General features: G+C 37.0%; 1 protein-coding gene and 1 non-coding gene across 2 annotated transcripts in view; both read left to right on the plus strand.

Annotated features, from left to right (window-relative positions):
- LOC150094616 (protein eyes shut-like) overlaps window positions 1-18505 on the plus strand; it is a 198797-nt gene that overhangs the window by 62338 nt on the left and 117954 nt on the right. The window contains exon 8 of the mRNA XM_090411605.1: window positions 3230-3394. Coding sequence (XP_090267731.1) covers window positions 3230-3394 — 165 coding nt within the window. The remainder of the gene's footprint in view (window positions 1-3229; window positions 3395-18505) is intronic.
- Window positions 6433-6505, plus strand: TRNAK-UUU (transfer RNA lysine (anticodon UUU)). Its single transcript has one exon. It is a non-coding gene; the product is annotated as a tRNA-Lys (tRNA).

Genomic DNA, 18505 nt, shown 5'->3' on the forward strand with positions numbered 1-18505 from the left:
GAGAGTTATGGGAATGATAGAAGAGGAGAGAATGGAAACAGTAGGAGAGAGGGAATGAGAAGAATGTGAAGGAGCACTGGAACCAGGGATAGAATGATGGCAGGAAAGTAGGGGAACACAGAGAGAAAGTGTTAGAGGAGAGAGAGTGAGGGATACATGGGAGCAATCGAGGAACAGGGTGGTAAGAGGTGTAATGTATGGGGACTCAATGATCCATGGTGTGCAAATAGAATGCGTGAGGAGTGTTTGCCTGGAGGAATGATAGAGAGTGTGGTTATGGCAATTAAGAGGGGTGAAAGGGTGGATGAGATGATTGTGATGGTAGGAACAAATGACTTCAGAGGTAATGTAAATTGGGAAGCGAGAGATATGAGATTCTTGCTTGAGGTTGTATGACAGAAGATGCAGAGAGGAAAGATAGTGTGTGTGTTGCCTAGATGTGATAGTGACAAGCTGAGCAGAAGAGCAGTAATATTGAATAACATAATAGCTAGAATGTGTCAGAAGAGAGGATTGGAATATGTGGATGCTTGGAGGGCGTTTGAGGACAGAGAGGAGTTGTATGTGAGAGACTGCTTGCATTCGAATGAGGAAGGATGTAGGAGAGATTGCTGTTCTGACCGAGTCAGTGTGTTAATGCAGGGAAACTAGAATGCCTGAGGTGGACGGTAGCAGGGGTGGGCTCTTGTGGGAATGGGTACTTGTTAGACAGGGGATGACATCAGGTAATGCTGAGCCCAGTAGAGTCTAGAGGGGATAATGCTGGGTATAGAAACAATGGCATTTTTATGCTTTATGCCAATGCCAGGAGTATCTGGAATAAAGGAGAGGAATTGATGGTGCTGATAGCATCAGTCTGGCCAAAGATTATTAGGATCAGTGAGACGTGGTTGACAGAAGAGGATATAATAACAGGAATAGAAGTAGCAGGGTACACCATTTTTCGGCAGGATAGAAAGGGAAAGCGTGGTGGTGGAGTACTGCTTATGATAAGTGACGACTTATGTCCTCTAAGAGTGGAGGCTTTGGAAGGCAGTGACACTAAGGATTTTGAAAGCATATGGTGTGAGGTAGAGGTAGGCATAACAGGATATTCAGTGGGGTGTTGCTACAGACCAAGGAGCACAGAGGGTGGGGACTAGGAGATGTTTAGACAGTTGAGATGGGCTAATACAAGAAGAATGATTGTTAATGGAGATTTTAACTTCAGCAGTATAAATTGGAGAGAGGAAGATGCATGCAGCAATAAGGGAATGGAATTTCAGGAATTCTTGAGGGACAAATTCATAGCATCAGAAGAGTTGATAATAACTGAGATGACATCTCTCCCACCAATTGTAGAGAACGACCATGTGGTTTCGAATTGAAAGATGAATAGACATGCAGGAGTATCAAAGAGGCAGGAACGTATGTGGAATTATACAGCAGGTGATTATAATAGTCTTAGACATCAACTTGGGGAGTTTCATGGAGGGAAGAATTAGAAGGCCGGGATATCATTAGTGCTTGGGGAATTGTGAAGGAATATTTGTTAGCAGCAATAGTAAGCTGTATTCCACAAGTGAAGAAGAGGACATAATTTGGAGTAAAGTGGATGACAAACAATATTAAACAGGAACTGCATGTGAAGAAAAGGCTATGGAAGAGATATAAGGAGACAGGTGAAGAGCAGATGCATGAAGAATATAAGCCATAGGCCAGGAGAGTGACTAGTATGGTAAGTAAGGCAAAACTGGAATATGAGAAGAAATTGGCCCTAAGATCCAAAGAAAATCCTAGGAAATTTTTTAGAGGGATAGGGCAGGTTCAAGGTTTAGAGGTGCAGGAGGAAAGTGTGTTCCAAATACTGACTACTCTGGATGTCAGTCAAGCTGTGGGACTGGATGGTATTTCACCACGAGTTTTGAGAGAATGTGCTATGGAATTGACAGTGCCTTTGACCTGGCTTTTCAATGAAAGTCTGGCAGAAGGAAAGGTGCCCAAGGAATGGAAGGAAGGTAAGATAGTGCCATTGCATAAGGGGGGGTAGCAGGCTGGAAGTGTCTAATTATAGGTCAGTTTGTGTGTCATCAGTAGTTGTTAAGATCTTGGAAAAAGTAGTGAGAGACCGTATACAAAATTGGGCAGATGAGGGTAATGTTATCTGTGAGAGTCAACATGGATTTGTGAAGGGGCATTCTTGTTTTAGCAATATGCTAGCCTTTTATAATAAAGTTACAAGATCATTAGATGAGGGAAAGGCATATACTGCCATTTTCTTGGATTTAGCTAAGACATTATAAGGCTATACTGGAGGAAGTAGGGGGAGTCAAGAGATCTGGGGTTGATGATTGATAGAAACCTGAAAATCAGGGGCCATATTGCAAAGATGGTGGAGGTAACACAGAGGATTGCTGCAATACTGAGAAGGAAGCTGACTTGCAGAGATAAAAGAGTTATCATTCTGTTCAGGCCACACTTAGACTATTGTTCTCAGATTTGGTCCCCAGGATTTGAAGGGGATAAGTTAATTCTGGAAAGGGTACAAAGGTGTATAACAAAGATGGCTTCAGGACTGTACAATGTTAGTTATGAGAATCGGCTGAGGGAATGTGGACTTCAGAGTTTGGTGGATAGAAGAAGGAGAGGTGATATGATTGAGACGTTTAAACTGTTGAGAGGTGGTTACAGGGTTGACACTGAGGAGTTCTTTCACTTGGTTGAACAGCAGGAAGGAGTAATGACAAGAGGCCATCCCTGGAAGTTACGAAAGGAAACTGTATGCAAGCGGGTGAGAAGTGGTTTCTTTGCAATGATGGTGGTTGATCCGTGGAATGCATTACCTGATAGAGTAGTGAGAGCGAGGACAGTCAATGAGTTTAAGGAGTGGTATGATAGACTTTGTGTTTTCTTGGAAGGACCTCCGTGATGAGTCTTGACTCCTTGGAGGCTTAAATAATAATAATAATAATAAAATTTTGACTCGTTTCATTTAAAAAAAATCATGCTCTTTATAACAAAATCTTGGTCAACTATTTTTTAAAAGATATCTTGTCCATGCTCCATAGGTAGTTTCATTTTAGAAGAAATTCACTATAACAAACTATCCACTATAATTCCTGTGGTCCCTATGAATTTGCTATAGTGAAAGTCTATATTGTATTTAAAGTTGAAATAATATTGGTTATTTTGATGATTATGGAAGACTGAAATTTGTTTTACAGTCTAAAATTTTGTACTATATTTACAGTTTTGTCAATCAGTAGGCCTTCTTTCTTTGGTAATGTAAATGGCTATTCTTCATACATCCAGTATTCAGGAATGTTTAATTCTCATCATCATTTTGAGATGAGACTTAGATTCATGTCAACAGAAATTCAACAGAATTCCTTGTTAATATTTAAAGGACAGAAAGGTAGGTTGATATTATTTTTGAAGATATATGCTTTAAAATGTGTACCAGTAATTTAATTATTATTAAATTACTAGTAAAAAAACAACGTAAGCAGACTCCTTAGATATCAAGAGAGCTTAGTTTTCAGAAGTCATGAAGTCTATCATACCACTACCTCTTTTTAAACTCATTCTCTGTACTCTTGCTGCTATGCATACAAAAAAAAAAATTTCCTCACTCTCTTACTCTTGATTCCCTTTCACAAGAGATGGCTCCTTGTTCTACCTTTTGAAAAAAATATCCCATTGTTTATGCAGTAAATACCATCAGCAACTCACATTTCCATCCTCTATTTTCTAACAAATGCTGCAGATTAAAATGCCGTCAGTCTGTCCTCATGTATTTCCACCCAACATATAAAAATTTCACAGGTCTGATATTATTTCTGTTGCCCACCTTTTACTCTCTCTTTATCTCTCTCTCTCTGTAAATTTTTTCATCTTTCAAATCCAGGTAGCCTGATTTAAGCTCAGCAGTATAGATGTGTTTTTAATCATGCCTCATATCCCTATCACTGCTTATCTACATTTCTCTCATTATTGCAGAAACTTGGTTGTCTTCAAACCACTTTTGCAGCATATTGCATATTCCTTGAACTTCAGCTTTCCCCTTCCTTCTACATTAACCCATGAATGCCTGCCTTCTTCATTTCCAAAGAATGTGCAACCTTCAATTCATTGATACTGAAATTCAAAACCTTACACTTTTTTTTTATTGCACTGCTATTCCCAATCATTTTCTCACTTTTTTTCAGATTATTCAGATCCTTGCTTAGGAACACTATATCATCATCAAATTCCTGACATGTACCCTCAAGGGGTGTACAGGATATGATAGTACTACATGAAAAATTTACACCATTACTAACTTCCTATCTACAATTTTCCTCCAAATCAGTCTGTTATTTGTCATGACTCCAACATTATCAGATCTTATATTTCTATCGTCTAAGGCACTTTGTACCATATCAATCCACCTATATCTTGGGCTTCCTCTGGGTCGTTTTCCTGCCAACCTGGCAGAGAACACTTGTTTTGCTAATCTTTCCTCGCCCATTCTGTTTAAGTGACCAGAATACCTGAGATTAGCTCTGCTAACGCATTCTTGGATGCTGACAATGTCAAGTTCTTTCCTAATATCCTCGTTTTTAATATGACATTGCCATTGATGCCATTAGTACTAATAACTTTATCATCTATAAACAACTAAATGTCTCACAGCAATCCATTGAAATTATTGTCATAAAAGGCACTGAGTAATGTCCTGAGTATTTTGCACCATAAAATTTTCCTCTTCTTCCTTGATGCTGCTCTCTGATACATAAACTTGCATATCTGTCAGATGGAAAATTTCTAACCCATTCTTCTAGCTCGATTTCTGAATTAATTCTTGGCAACTTAAATATCAGCTTGTTTTTTGGCAACCTATCAAATGCTTTTTTTAAAATCGAAAACCATCACAGTCTATGCATTCCTCTTATTTTCTGTTTTATTGTATTATAAAATATGAGCAGATTACTGAAACAACACTTCCTTTGAATAATTCCATTCTGACCTCATAAATAATAATACCTTCATCTAACCAGTTCTGTGTACATGCACTTAATATTTTTTTCCAAAAGCTGAACTACAGAATACCAAATTTATCTATAGTTTGGTACTTCCATTTTACCACCACCCTTATGCAGTGACATTGTATCATCTGTTTTCTACTTCTTAGAGATTCTTCATTCACATAAAGAGGCAATGGTATACTACCTTAAATTAAATATGCCAAGAAATTGTATTTTTGATTTAATTCTTTATCCAAGTGTATGCAAGCACAGTTTGCACGTGAAGTATATTCATGACTGAGCCACTTGTATATAGAGGTTAATGACTTCATATCAATTGCATTCCATAATTCAAAGCACACCTCCTTTTGGACATGTACGAGGGTGGTCTGAAAGGTTCTCGGCCTAACAATGAAAAAACAAATTTATAATTTCAAAATTAATTTTATTTTTCGACATAATCTCTCTTAAGACTAATACATTTATTCCAGCGATGCTCCAGTGTCATTATCCCATCCCTGTAGTGGTTCTCAGTAAGAGCTGCAAAATAACCTTCTACAGTTGCAATCACCTCTTGATTTGAAGAAAAACGCTGACCAGTGAGTAAGAGTTTTAGTTTTGGGAAGAGATAGAAGTCAGAGGGAGACAGATCTGGGGAATTGGTTGGATGTTCCAACAGTCCATGGTGCAGATCCCTTAATTTTCCCATTGCCAAAACAATTTTATGGGCCGGTGCACTGTCCTGATGAAAGATGATTTTTTTTCTTCTTCAAACCAGGTCTTTTCTCACAAATTTTTTCATCTAGTCTGGTTAAAAGATTATAATGATATTCCCTGATTATTGTTTTACCCTTTTCAAGATAATTAATAAACAAAATGCCTTTAGCATCCCAAAACACCAATGCCATGACATTTCCTGCTGAATGGAACCAACTTTGTCTTCGTTGGTGCTGAACAACAGGCTTCTGTCTACTGTTTTGACTGCTGTTTGGATTCTGGTGTGTATTGGTGAATCCAAGTCTCATTCCTAGTAATAACACACAAAATCATTTTTTTTTCTTGTTAAAACGCTTCAAGCACTGTTCAGAGATTTTCATGCAAGTGCATTTTTGATCTGCTGTGAGCAAGCGCAGCACTGATCTTTCGCAAAGCTTTTTCATATACAATTCTTCATGCAAAATACATCCTACGTGTTCTTTTGAAATGCCTATAGTCTCAGCAATTTCACGCATTTTGACTCACCACTCATCCAATACCATATCGTTCTTTTGATCAATGATTTCTGGTGTTGTTACACTTTTTTGGATGTCCTTCACATGGATGATCTTCAAGGCTGGTATGGCTATGTTTAAACTTGGCTGCCCATTTCTTAATTTTTGAAAATGAAGGAGAAGAGCGCCCATAAACTTAGTTGCTAGTCTTATGCGTTAAAAGAATTTTTGGTATTGCCCGGATGGCTCAGTCGGTAGAGCATTAGGTTTTTAACCTAAGGGTCCAGGGTTCAAGTCCCTGTTCAGGCATAAGTTTTTCTTTTTGAGAGTGAGGGAGTAAGTAAAAGAGCATTGAGTAATGAAGCTGGGAGAGTCATGCTGAATAGCATAGAAAATGAGGCCGTGAGTGACTCTTGTTTGGACTTGAAGGAAGTTATGAGTGGTAAAATATATGGTGATTCTATGATTAAGCATAGAATATGGAGAGCAGTATGCCTGAGGAGTGCTTGGCTAGTGGTAGAATAGAGAGTGGCTTTAGCAATGGTGGGTACAAATGACCTGAGTGGTAGTATAAATTGGGTAGCAAAGGATTTAAGAACATTGTTAGATATCGTGAAGACGAAAAAGAGTGTCAATGGGAGGATAGTGTGTGTACTGCCTCGTTTTGACAATTATGAGTTAAGTAGATGAGTGATGATAATGAATGATATGATTGTAAGAATGTGCAGAAAAAAAAAGGTCTGGTATTTGTTGATGTCTGGAGTATGTTTGAAGGAAAAAGACAGCTGTATGTAGAAGAGATGGGTGGCATCTGTACATGGAAGCTCATAAGCGATTGAGGAAGTTACTGTTTTTTGAACAAGCTGAAGTAATTGGGCAGGGAAACTGAAATTGAAAAGGTTGAGTGTAAGAGGGAGAAACTTAAGTGATTGTATAATTGTTGATCCTTATTCGTGGAATAAATTGCAGAATAGAGGGGATAAAAATTGGCAAGGGACTACTGAAATTAGTGACATGTATATCACTTCTAAAGCGGTACAAGAGCTAAAAGGAATCTGCAATTTTTGTATACCAATGCAAGAAGCATTTGAAATAAGAGGGAAGAATTTTTGGCATTAGTCAGTGCAATCTCACCAAAAGTTGTAGGCATTAGTGAAACTTGGCTATCAGCAGAAGATGTGGTCACTGGAATTGAATTTGATGGGTACAGTATTTTTAGGGAGGATAGAGAAGATGGAACGGGGGGAGGAGTACTGTTGATGATAGCTGATGAGTTGCAGCTGAAGAAAGTAGTATATCAAGATGACAGACATGTGAATAATAGTACATTTAAGGCGGTCTGGTGTGAACTAGTGACCAACGCAACTAAATATACAGTTGGTTACTGCTATAGGCCAGGGAGTATAGGGGTGATATTGAATTCCTGCATTAGCAAATGAGTGCAGGGTTATTGATTATTATGGGGGATTTTAATTATGGTGATATCAATTGGAAGGAGGAAATATCACATGGCAAAAAGGAAATCGAATTCATACATTTTCTACGAGATAATTACTTGAAACAGCACATAACTGAAGGGACACATGGTGTGAGGGTGTTGGACCTGGTCATTGGTTCAGAGGATATATGAATAAGTAAGGTGTCCTCATTACCTCCAGTTGGTGAGAGTGATCATGTGGTATTGACTTGGGACTTGACATGGTATTGAGAAGTGATATATACGGAACTACAGGTTAGGCAATTATAACAAGCTTTGGAGTGAGCTTGCAGCAGTCCCATGGCAGAACATATTGCAGGGGAAAGATGTTAGCAGTGCATGGGATATGATCAGCGGGTATCTGAGGAAGGCAATATCAGATTGTGTCCCCATGGTCAGGAAGACAAACAAGGTAGGCATTAGATGGATGAGTAGTAGTATTAAGCTTGATCTGCAAAAAAAGAAAATGTTATGGATAATTTACAAGGAAAAAGGCGATCAGTACACCCATGAGAAGTACAAGGCTCAAGCTAGGAAGGTTATGAGCATAGTAAGAAAAGCTAAATCAGATTATGAGAAGATCTTAGCCAAGGAGATCAAGGGTAATTTCAAAGAGTTCCTCCTCTATGTGGCAAGTAAAAGGAAGAATGACTTTGGAAGGATAACCTTAGTGGGTGCTGATGATATCGAGGTGACCAATTCAGATGTAATGGTAGAGTTACTGAGTGATCACTTTTCAAAAGTCTATCACCCAAGTGAGGATATCTCTGTACCTGTAGCAATAAGTAGCAATAACTAATGTGAGAATTGAAGTTAATAAATCAGGGGTACTTAGTATATTACAGAATTTAAATGCAAACACTGCTGTAAGTTTGGATGGAATATCAGCTCGGGTGTTGCACGAATGTGCAAAGGAATTGTCAACGCCTCTTACTTGGTTATTTAACTTAAGTTTGAAATCTGGTATGGTCCCTAGGGAGGGGAAGGAAGGCAAAGTGGTTCCTTTGCATAAAGGTGGCTCTAAGACTGCGGTAGTTAATTACAGACCAATCACCATCTCGGGAGTGACGGTAAAAGTATTGGAAAAGTTGGTTAAAGACAAAATTCAAGAATGGGTGGATCAGGATATGATACTCTATAGGGGCCAACATGGTTTTGTTAAAGGTCGATCCTGCCTTAGCAATTTATTAGCTTTTTATAATAGAATGACATCTGAGTTGGACAAAGGAAATGGCTACACGGTGGTACTTCTGGATTTTGCTAAGGCTTTTGACAGAATACCCCATGGAATACTGTTCCGCAAATTGGAGCAGTTGAGGATGGATACTAAACTGGTGATATAGATAGGAGAATGTCTCAGGGAAAGATACCAGAAGGTGGTGTGTATGGAGGAGCAGAGTCCAGGATGAGGTAGGTGACCAGTGGTGTGCCTCAGGGCTCTGTGCTTGGGCCATTGTTGTTTAATTTGTAGATAAATGATATAGGAAATGGCTTAAAGGGAGATATTTGGTTGTTTGCTAGTGATGCAAAGTTGGGTAGCGCAATAAAAAATCAAGCTGATGTTGAGAGTTTGCAGGATGATTTAAATAAGCTGGTAAAAGGAAATGGATGTCAGTTCAATGTGGAAAATTGTAAAGTTATGCATTTTGGGATTAAAAGATTACCAGCTGTGCACTACATTGATGGAATGGTACTCCAAGAGATTGATGATGCTAGGGACTTAGGGGTGTTGGTAGACAGGGAGATGAAGTTCAGGGGACAAATTGCTAAGGTGTCCAAGATTGCACATAGGATTACTTGGTTATTGAGGAACACACTAACATCCAGAGATAAAGAGGTTATTATTCCCCTTTATAAAGTGTTGATACTCCCACATTTGGATTACTGTGCTCAGGTCTGGTCACCTGGATTCCTTGGAGATGAGGAGGCTGTGGAAAGGGTTCAGAGGAGAGTGACTAAGTTGGTAGTGATGTAAAAAATGCTCCCTACATTGATAGATTGAGAGCTTGTGGATTGCAGGGGTTGGTTGATAGGCAGAGAAGAGAGGATATGATAGAAATATTTAAATTACTGAAAGGTTTTTATAAGATTGATGCAGGGATAATGTTTCAGCTGTGTGATAGTGATGGAAGAACAAGAGGTCATCTCTAGAAATTAAGGAAAACTGTGGTTAACAAGGGCATGAGAACGAGGTTTTTTGCCTGGAGGGTGGTGAATGAGTGGAATGCATTGCCTGACTCAGTTGTGAGTTCTTTGTCTCTAAATGAATTCAAGAAGAGATATGATAGATGTTGTTTTGATAGTTTAGATCTCCTGTGATGAGTCTACTGATTCCATGGAGATACCTGTAATAATAATAATAAACTTTTATGAACTTCGAATGAATTTCGTTTGGTGTTAAACCTTCTTTTACAAAGAATTTTTAGCTGCACAATATTCAATTTTATCCATTTCAAGGAATACAGACAACACTTTTGCTTCAGATAGCTGTATAAAATGAACTACTTGATAGAATGACTTGCAATTTCAAATGGATGCTTATGACAGATGTATCAACTTAGAAAAAAAAAAAAAAATCTTGCCATCTATAGTCGAGGCCAAGAACTTCTCAGACCACCCTCGTATAATGCAATGCATTACAGGAAGGATCACTATCCAGACCGGTTTTGACCTTTATTGAGGTCTCATCAGTAGGAGCCAGACTCAGAAGAGATACCAAGATTGAAGTAATACAGAAGTCCCCATATACAAGTAGTGTGAAATCCCTATCATCATCATCATCAGTCATTGTCACTCCACTGCTGGATGAAGGCCTTTCCAAGATTACTCCAAAACTCTCTGTCCATGGCTCTCCTTTCCCACATTACTCCTGCAAATCTGATGATATCATCAATCCACTGTGATTTAGATTGGCATCGTGGTCGTTTTTCCACTCATGGAATCCAACCAGTACTTCTTTTGTTCACCACTGATCTTGTCTTTGAGGAATAATCTCAGCCCATTGCCACTTCAGATGTTTCACTCTCCTTATGTCAGAGAGACTTTGGTTTGATTTTTTATTCACGTATTCCTTTTGTGACGATCCAGTCTTATGATACCAAGCATACTTTTTTCCATACTAAATTGTGTTGCTCTTAATTTTTGAATTTCCTTTGCATTTAGTGTCCATGTTTCACAGTGATATGTCAATGTAGGAAGAATATATCAGTTAAAAACTTTTCTCTTAAAGCATAATGGTAGTTGGCTTTTGAATATTGACTGCAATTTTCTAAATGCTTTCCACCCAACCATTGTGCATCTTTTAATTTCATTCATGATATTTTGTTCTATTTCTATATATTGTCCTAAGTAATATGTAATGATCTACTTGTTTAATTTCATCATTATTGATTTTTATTATTTCTGGTTGGATATAGCTATTGAACATTACTTGGATATTCTTTAGGTTTATCTTTAGGCCATCTGTTTTGCTAGCAATTTGGAGTTCATGGATACGAGTCTGTAATTTATGTGCAGTTGAAGTAAAGATAACTATGTCATCTGCAAAGCTTAAATGGCTTAAATATCTTCCATTTATCTTCAAACCTTTTTCTTCCTAATCAAGAAGTTTGATTATTTCTTCTAGGCATGCTGTGAACAGTTTTTGGAGATATTTTGTCACCTTGTCTTATACCTCTCTGTATTTCCAAAGTAGAGATCTCTCTCTCTCTCCATTAAAATGAATTGCTGCCTGCTGTTGCATTGGTTTGATGAGTTAATTTATTAGTCCTGATGTATGGCTTCTCCACATTCTGGTTTTGTAATGCATAAGTATTGCACAAGGTTTTACTGAATCAAAGGCTTTCTCATAATCAATACAACCAAGACAAAAATGGCAGTTGATATTCATTACGCTGTTCGCTAAACTGTTGTACAACTTGAATATGGTCTGTTGTGCTAAAGCCACTTTGAAAGCCTGTCTGTTCTCTTGGTTGTGCTAGGTCTACAGTCGTACAAAGTCTATGAGCCAAGTCTGTTGTAAACCCTTTGTAAACCACCAATAGTAGACTGATGGTTGGTGGATCGTCAAGTCTTCTACTTCACCTTTTTTTATGTATCATTATAGCCTTCTTCTTCCATGTCCTTGGTACATAATTTTTCTTCAGACATAAGGTAAATAGTTTTGCTAAGATTTTGTAGATCATTTCCCCACCTGCTTTTAGAAGCTCAGCTATAACTCCATCCTCACCTGCAGCTGTTCCATTTTGCAAGCTTTGCAAGTTCCACACAATAACTTCTTCTAATGGAATCTATGGCACTTTGGTTATTTCATAGTTGTATTCTTCTTCATTTAATTCTTCATCCTGAGATAATACTGAATAAAATTCTTCCATTCTTTTTACTATGGCATATCTATCTTTGGTTATGGTTCCACCTTGTAGTTTGACTGCAACCATCTATTTATTGCTATTCATCAATTGCTACTTGGTATTTTGAGACTACAATTGTTTTCAATTGTTTGTTGTATGAATTGACAATTGAATTTCCTTATTTCTTCTGTGATAAGTTTTCTGATTGTTTTGTACAATCCAGTGTATTGAATTTTATTCTGTAGATTATTTGCTTGTTTCATTTTGCTTCCATTTTTCATAAGCTGTTTTGTTTCTTCAGAAATTTTGTCTTGTTTCTGTTCTGTGGTACTAGCTATTTCAAGTGAACAATTGTAAAAGGTTTTGGGTAATAATGTCATTAATTTCTTATGGATCAGCATTATCATCTATAACAAGATTTTTAAATCTGTTGTTTAGTTCATGTTGGAATATATCTTTTTTTAATGTTGAGTTTATGTACATCTATGTTTTGCTTTGGCATTCGAAACATTTTTCTTCTTTCTTTTTGGCAGATTATTTGAATTTTACTGCATACCATATGATGGTCACTTCCAATGTTGAAGGTGCTTATAAGATGTGTTTCTTACTGCTGAGGATAAAGTCAGTTTCACTAGTTTTTCCATTTGAAATTTTCCATGTCCACTTCCTATGTTGTTGTTTTTTTCTTTAAAAACAAATTCATGATGTACAGTGTTCTTTTTCTGCAAATTCTATTCTCCTTGCTGCTCTATCATCTCTCATGCCATATCCAAAATTTCCTATCGAGCTTTCATCTGATTATTGTATAAAAATTCTAGCATTAAAGTCTCCCATTACAATTCTGAAAATGTTTTCCTTTATTGTAAGGTTGGGATATATCATAGAAGTCTTCAGTTTCTTCATCAATATGACTTATTGTTGGTGCATAGACTTGGATGATCTTAAGAGTGTATCTCTTTGAGATTTGGGCAACAATACTTGCTATTCTATAATAAATTTAGTTTAATCCTTTATCCAAGTGTGAGCAAACAAAGTTTGCGCCTGAAAGTATCTTCAGGACTGGGGTAAGGTGGTACAACACCGGGCAACTCGTTACAAAGGTGGAGCAAGCTAACATCACTCCTATCTCGGTATCTCCCATAATGTAAAACACATCTCCTTGCAGATATGTATAATGTTATGCATTAAGGGAAGGGCCACTACCCAGACTAGTTTCGACCTTTATTGAGGTCTCTTCAGTGGGAGCCAGGCCCAAGTGGAGATACCAGGCAGGAGCATTAGCAAGGTCATCTCTACCTATAGGAGTTGCCAAATGGTGTCCACCTTTTTATTAAATTACTCTGGATTTATGCTATTCGATCAGATATACTGTCAAGTTCTATTATGTCATTCTTCAATTTTTTCATGTTCTTCAATTTAATCATGAATTCAACTTTAGAAATTCTTTCTTTATCTTGGCCTCTATAATACAGTATGTCTCCATTTTTTAATTGAAGGATTTCTTCACCATTACTTCTAACTTCGCACAATATGAGAATATCCCATTTTGGTTGCTTTAGCTCTTCAGTTAGCTGTGTTCAACAGTTTCAAGTTCCATGGTCTAGTTTCCAATGGCAGCATGATCTGGTTACCCAGGGATTCTTATCACCTTCTGCCTTCATATTTAACTGCCTGATGCCATAGGAAGTAACAATCTGGCCTCTAGGGAACGAGGGCCATTTCATTTCTGTTTGCTTCATCTTGGAAGATCGGGCCATAATTTGCCACACCAGCCTACTGTGGATTGGTGAATGGCAATATTTTCACATGGGATTGCCAGTCCCAAAACCACTGACCCATGGCTCTTTATACAATATATATTCAGAGCTGCCTTGATATCCAATGGATGGTAGTCAGGGTTTCTCCCTATCCACTATCTAGGGGTGTGCTCGGTAGCCATATTATTTTTATTATATAATTATATATATTTATCATCATGCTTGTCAAGGATTTAGGCCCCTAGAATGGCCTGTTCTGGCCTTAGAAGTCATCATTGAATCTCTTGAGAGGACGTCCTGGTTTTCTTTTTCCTAATGGTTTATAATTTAAGGCTTGTTTTGGTAATACATTATGAAAAATTATGGAGACAACTACCATGTTAGAGCAAAACTTTAGTTTAATATAAACCAAAATGAACACTCGACATTTCGACCTTCACATCAAGGTCATCATCTGGAGCATACATATATATACAAAGAAACAAGCTGCACTACAATCTACATGGTTTGCTAAAGTTACTGACCAACTGTTACAACAGTTATTGGCCTGACCTCTGGTTGAAAAAAAAAACTTGAATCAAAGCTAGAGTCCTATTATTATTATGATCTATTAGCTTACAAAATTACAAATTACAAAAATGACAAACATTTTTTTCACCACAGGTCAGGCCAATAATTGTTGTAACGGGAGACTAGAGACCACAGATATGAGAGTCCTGAGAAAGATTAGAGGTGTGAACAGATGGCATCAGTAACAATATCACATTAAAAACTAGGATTTAAGTTCTTTACTAATATCCTCACTGTTAACATCTAGGAATGTGTTAGCAGAGCTAATCTCAGTCAGTATGGTCACTTATACAAATGGGAGAGGAAAGATTAGCAAAACAAGTATTTTTTCTTTGCAGTGCGTCTTGTTTCTTTGTATATATGTATGCTCCAGATGATGACCTTGATATGAAGGTCAAAACGTTGAGTGTTCATTTTGGTTTATATTAAACTAAAGTAGTTTTGCTCTAACATGGTAGTTGTCTTCATAATTTTTCATAACGTATTCTGATCTCCATATAAGCATGAAGGAAAGGATTGTTTTGGTAATTTTCATTCTTTTAATGTGTTCCATCAATTTATGTTTATATTTTTTAATTTTTTCTATTACTGATTCCTGGTTTAATTCTTTCATAATTTCTTCATTTCAAATAGAATATACTTTGCAGTTTTTCTCATAAACTTCATTTTGGTTGTTATTAATCTTGTTTTATTGTTCAGATTTCACTTCCATACAATAGGACTGGTAGGGGCTAATATATTGTATACTTTTAGTCTGGTTTGTTTTTGAACTAGGTTAGGTTTAAATATAGAGTTAATTACACCTATTCTTTTTAAATATTTCACAATTTTTTGGTTTATATCCTTTTAATTTTTGTTACCTTCAATTTTTACCTTCAAAAAGAGGGTACAGCCATGGGCTCACCACTTTCTCCCCCAATAGTGAACTTTTATATGGAAGACTTTGAGCAACGAGCTCTAATGTCGGTGTGCCTAAAGCCCAAAATTTGGCTCAGATACATTGACGATATTTTTGCCATTTGGCCCCCCACGGCTGTGAAGCACTAGATACATTCCTTAGCCACCTGAACAAACAATGCAAATGCATCCAATTCACCATTGAAATAGAAAAAAACAACTCTCTTCCGTTCCTAGATACGCTTGTCACACGTCTTCCTTCAGGCTGTCTCTCCTTCTCAGTTTACTGCAAACCTACACACACAGGCCAGTACATACACAAAACTTCTTATCACCACCCAGCACAAAAACTAGGGGTCATAAGCACCCTTAAACACTGAGCTCAAACTATTTGTTCAAATGAATATGTCCATGAAACATATCTTTATAAAAACCATTCACAAGATCCTCCACAAAGATACTACTAATAACAAAAAAGATTTCAAGAATGCTATTGCTATACCATATGTTAGAGGCATTTCAGAAAAAAATAGATGGAACACTACACAAATACAACATCAAAACCACCTTTTAACCCTTGACAAAATTAAGACACCTACTCAGTTCTTCCAAGGATCCTCTGCCACACCTATCCCACCCAGGGGTTTACAAAATACATTGCACATGTAACATACCATACATAGGGGAAACAGGACGAACCATCCCAATCAGGAAGGATGAACACAAACGACACATAAAATATCTCCATTTTGGAAAACCGGCCTTTCTGACCACGCACTCCAAACATACCACAGAATTCATTGGAAAGGTACCAAGTCCCTACACCACACTAAAACCTGGTTCAAGTGGAAATTCAAGGAAGCATGTGAAATGCTCAAACATGATCCGAATCTGAATAAAAATGATGGTCTAACCATTCCAAGAATGTGGAGGACCCATCTGCAACTTTCATAGCAACCACAAAGAAAAATCTCAATACAAGAAGACTTGGTGAAGTGTTTTTTTATTTTCCCTGAACATTCAATAGCAACCTGTACCATACAAATCCAGAAGATAATTGTAATATAACAATATGAACTGTATAATTCCAGAAGAATCCTAGTACATGAGGACTTTAGCAGAGTTTATTGTAGTTTTTATTGGTAATTTTTTATTTATTTCTTTTATCACTAGAGGGCAGGCTAAGAAAAAAGATTAGTTAACAACGTAGATGTAATTTACCTGTATAGAGTGCAACAGCATGTAGCTTGGTTCTTATACACATGTATCCTTCTGATGATGACTTCAATACACGGGTCGAAACGTCAAGTTATTATTTTATTATTAATCAGTAAAATAATCTTTTCAACACGTGTTTTGTGTCCCTAAATTCATAAATATGAATACTGATCACCGTGTAACCTTAAAAGAAAGATTCTTTCATCTATGATTAATTTTAGGCAAAAGGCCGGGTCTTTTAGAAGAGGATGATCATGTAAATCGATTCTGTACTTCTAAAATAAAGCCTTCAGAATATTTTATTACTTTATTTAAAATTCTGCTATATATTTTGTAACAGGAATTTAGAATACTTATACCTCTATAATTTTTAGGGTCATCTGTACTACCTTTTTAATAAATAATATTAAAATATAAAAATAAAAATATAAATTAACAACATAAATAAAATAAATATAAATAAAACATAAATAAAAAAAAAATATATATATATATATGTTTATAATTAATAACTGACAAACACCGAGAGAACAAAAAATATAAGAGATTTAATGAGGTTTCACTACTACTTTCATCGGAAACACCGACTTCATCAGGTGAATACAATACCAGAAGGTAAAGAACATCTTAGAAATATATTGTACTTTAACAAATACAGAGTTTAGAAGTAGTAGTTGTGTTTAAAATAGAGTCTGATACAGAGATGGTTCTAAACTCTGTATTTGTTAAAGTACAATATATTTTTAAGATGTTGTTTACTTTCTGGTATTGTATTCACCTGATGAAGTCGGCGTTTCTGATGAAACTAGTAGTGAAACCTCATTAAATCTCGTATATTTTTTTGTTCTCTCAGTGTTTTAAGTCAGTTAATAATTATAAACATCATTAAACTGAGTCAATCACTTGGTTGTAAATATATATATATATATATATATATATATATATAGGTAATGGACAAAAAAAATAGAAACAGTGTCACATTTCGATTAATATTTCATTGGTCTGCTGTGGGCATCTAGTATACAGCCTCTATTCTTCGAGGGAGAGACTCTGTCAGTGTTTGGAACTCAACAGGAGAAATTTTGCACCATTCATCCAACAGAAACTGGATCAATTCGCTTTTGTTCTTTGGAGGTGGGAAAGGTTGCTCACTCCATAATGTCCCATAAATGTTCTATAGCATTTAAGTCTGGTGATCGGGATGGCAGACAGGACACCTCACTGTCATGTTCCACAAACCAGGTGGCCACATTTGCTCGATGAATGGAAGTATTATCCTGTTGAAATGTGGGTGACTGTGTAGGAGAAAAGTGTGTCAACATAGAGATGAAGATGATCACTTATCATTGAAAGATGATGTGTAGCATCCAATTTTGCCTTCCAAATACAAGTGGACCCGATTCATGCCATGAGAATGTGCCTCATACCATTACAGAAGCAGCAAAACCTTTCACAGTTGGAAACACACTTATTTGTCAATTTGCAGCAAAAAGTGTGAATGTGGATTCATCGGACCATATCACATCCCTCCACTGTTATGTAGTCCACTGCCTGTAATCTTTGCACCGCTGATGCAATGACGTGTTGACAGGAGTGATCAAAGGCTTGTGTAAGGCAACCTGATCATGATATCCAACACTGTGTAGTCTCCATTGCAGAGTTTTGTTAAAATGGGTTTCTCATGACAGGTATTGAATTTTTCACACAATTACTCAGCAGTAGCCTGCCTATTTTTTGTTGTACAGCACACTAATGCTCAAACATCCTTCTCTTGCAGTAAGTGCCTTTGTGTACTATTGCATTTCGCTGATGATAGCCGATCTCATACGGAGGTAGCAGGGTTTTTTCTCCCGGAAACTCGGGTTTTTCATCCCGCATACAGACAAATCGGCCCTTCAGAACACACGCAATTTACAGACAAAACATACTAGTGGTGGAGGTGGGCGGTAGATGGCGTTGATGGAGATGGTTCGTAGTAGTGGTTCAGTGTAGTGGTTGAGACAGTTGTAGTTGAGACAGTGTCCTCCCGCGATGAGTCTTC

The sequence above is a fragment of the Typopeltis vanoorti genome, chromosome 21, assembly GCF_054136105.1.
Source record: "Typopeltis vanoorti isolate ZY-2024b chromosome 21, IOZ_Tvanoo_1.0, whole genome shotgun sequence".
NCBI lineage: Eukaryota > Metazoa > Arthropoda > Arachnida > Uropygi > Thelyphonidae > Typopeltis > Typopeltis vanoorti.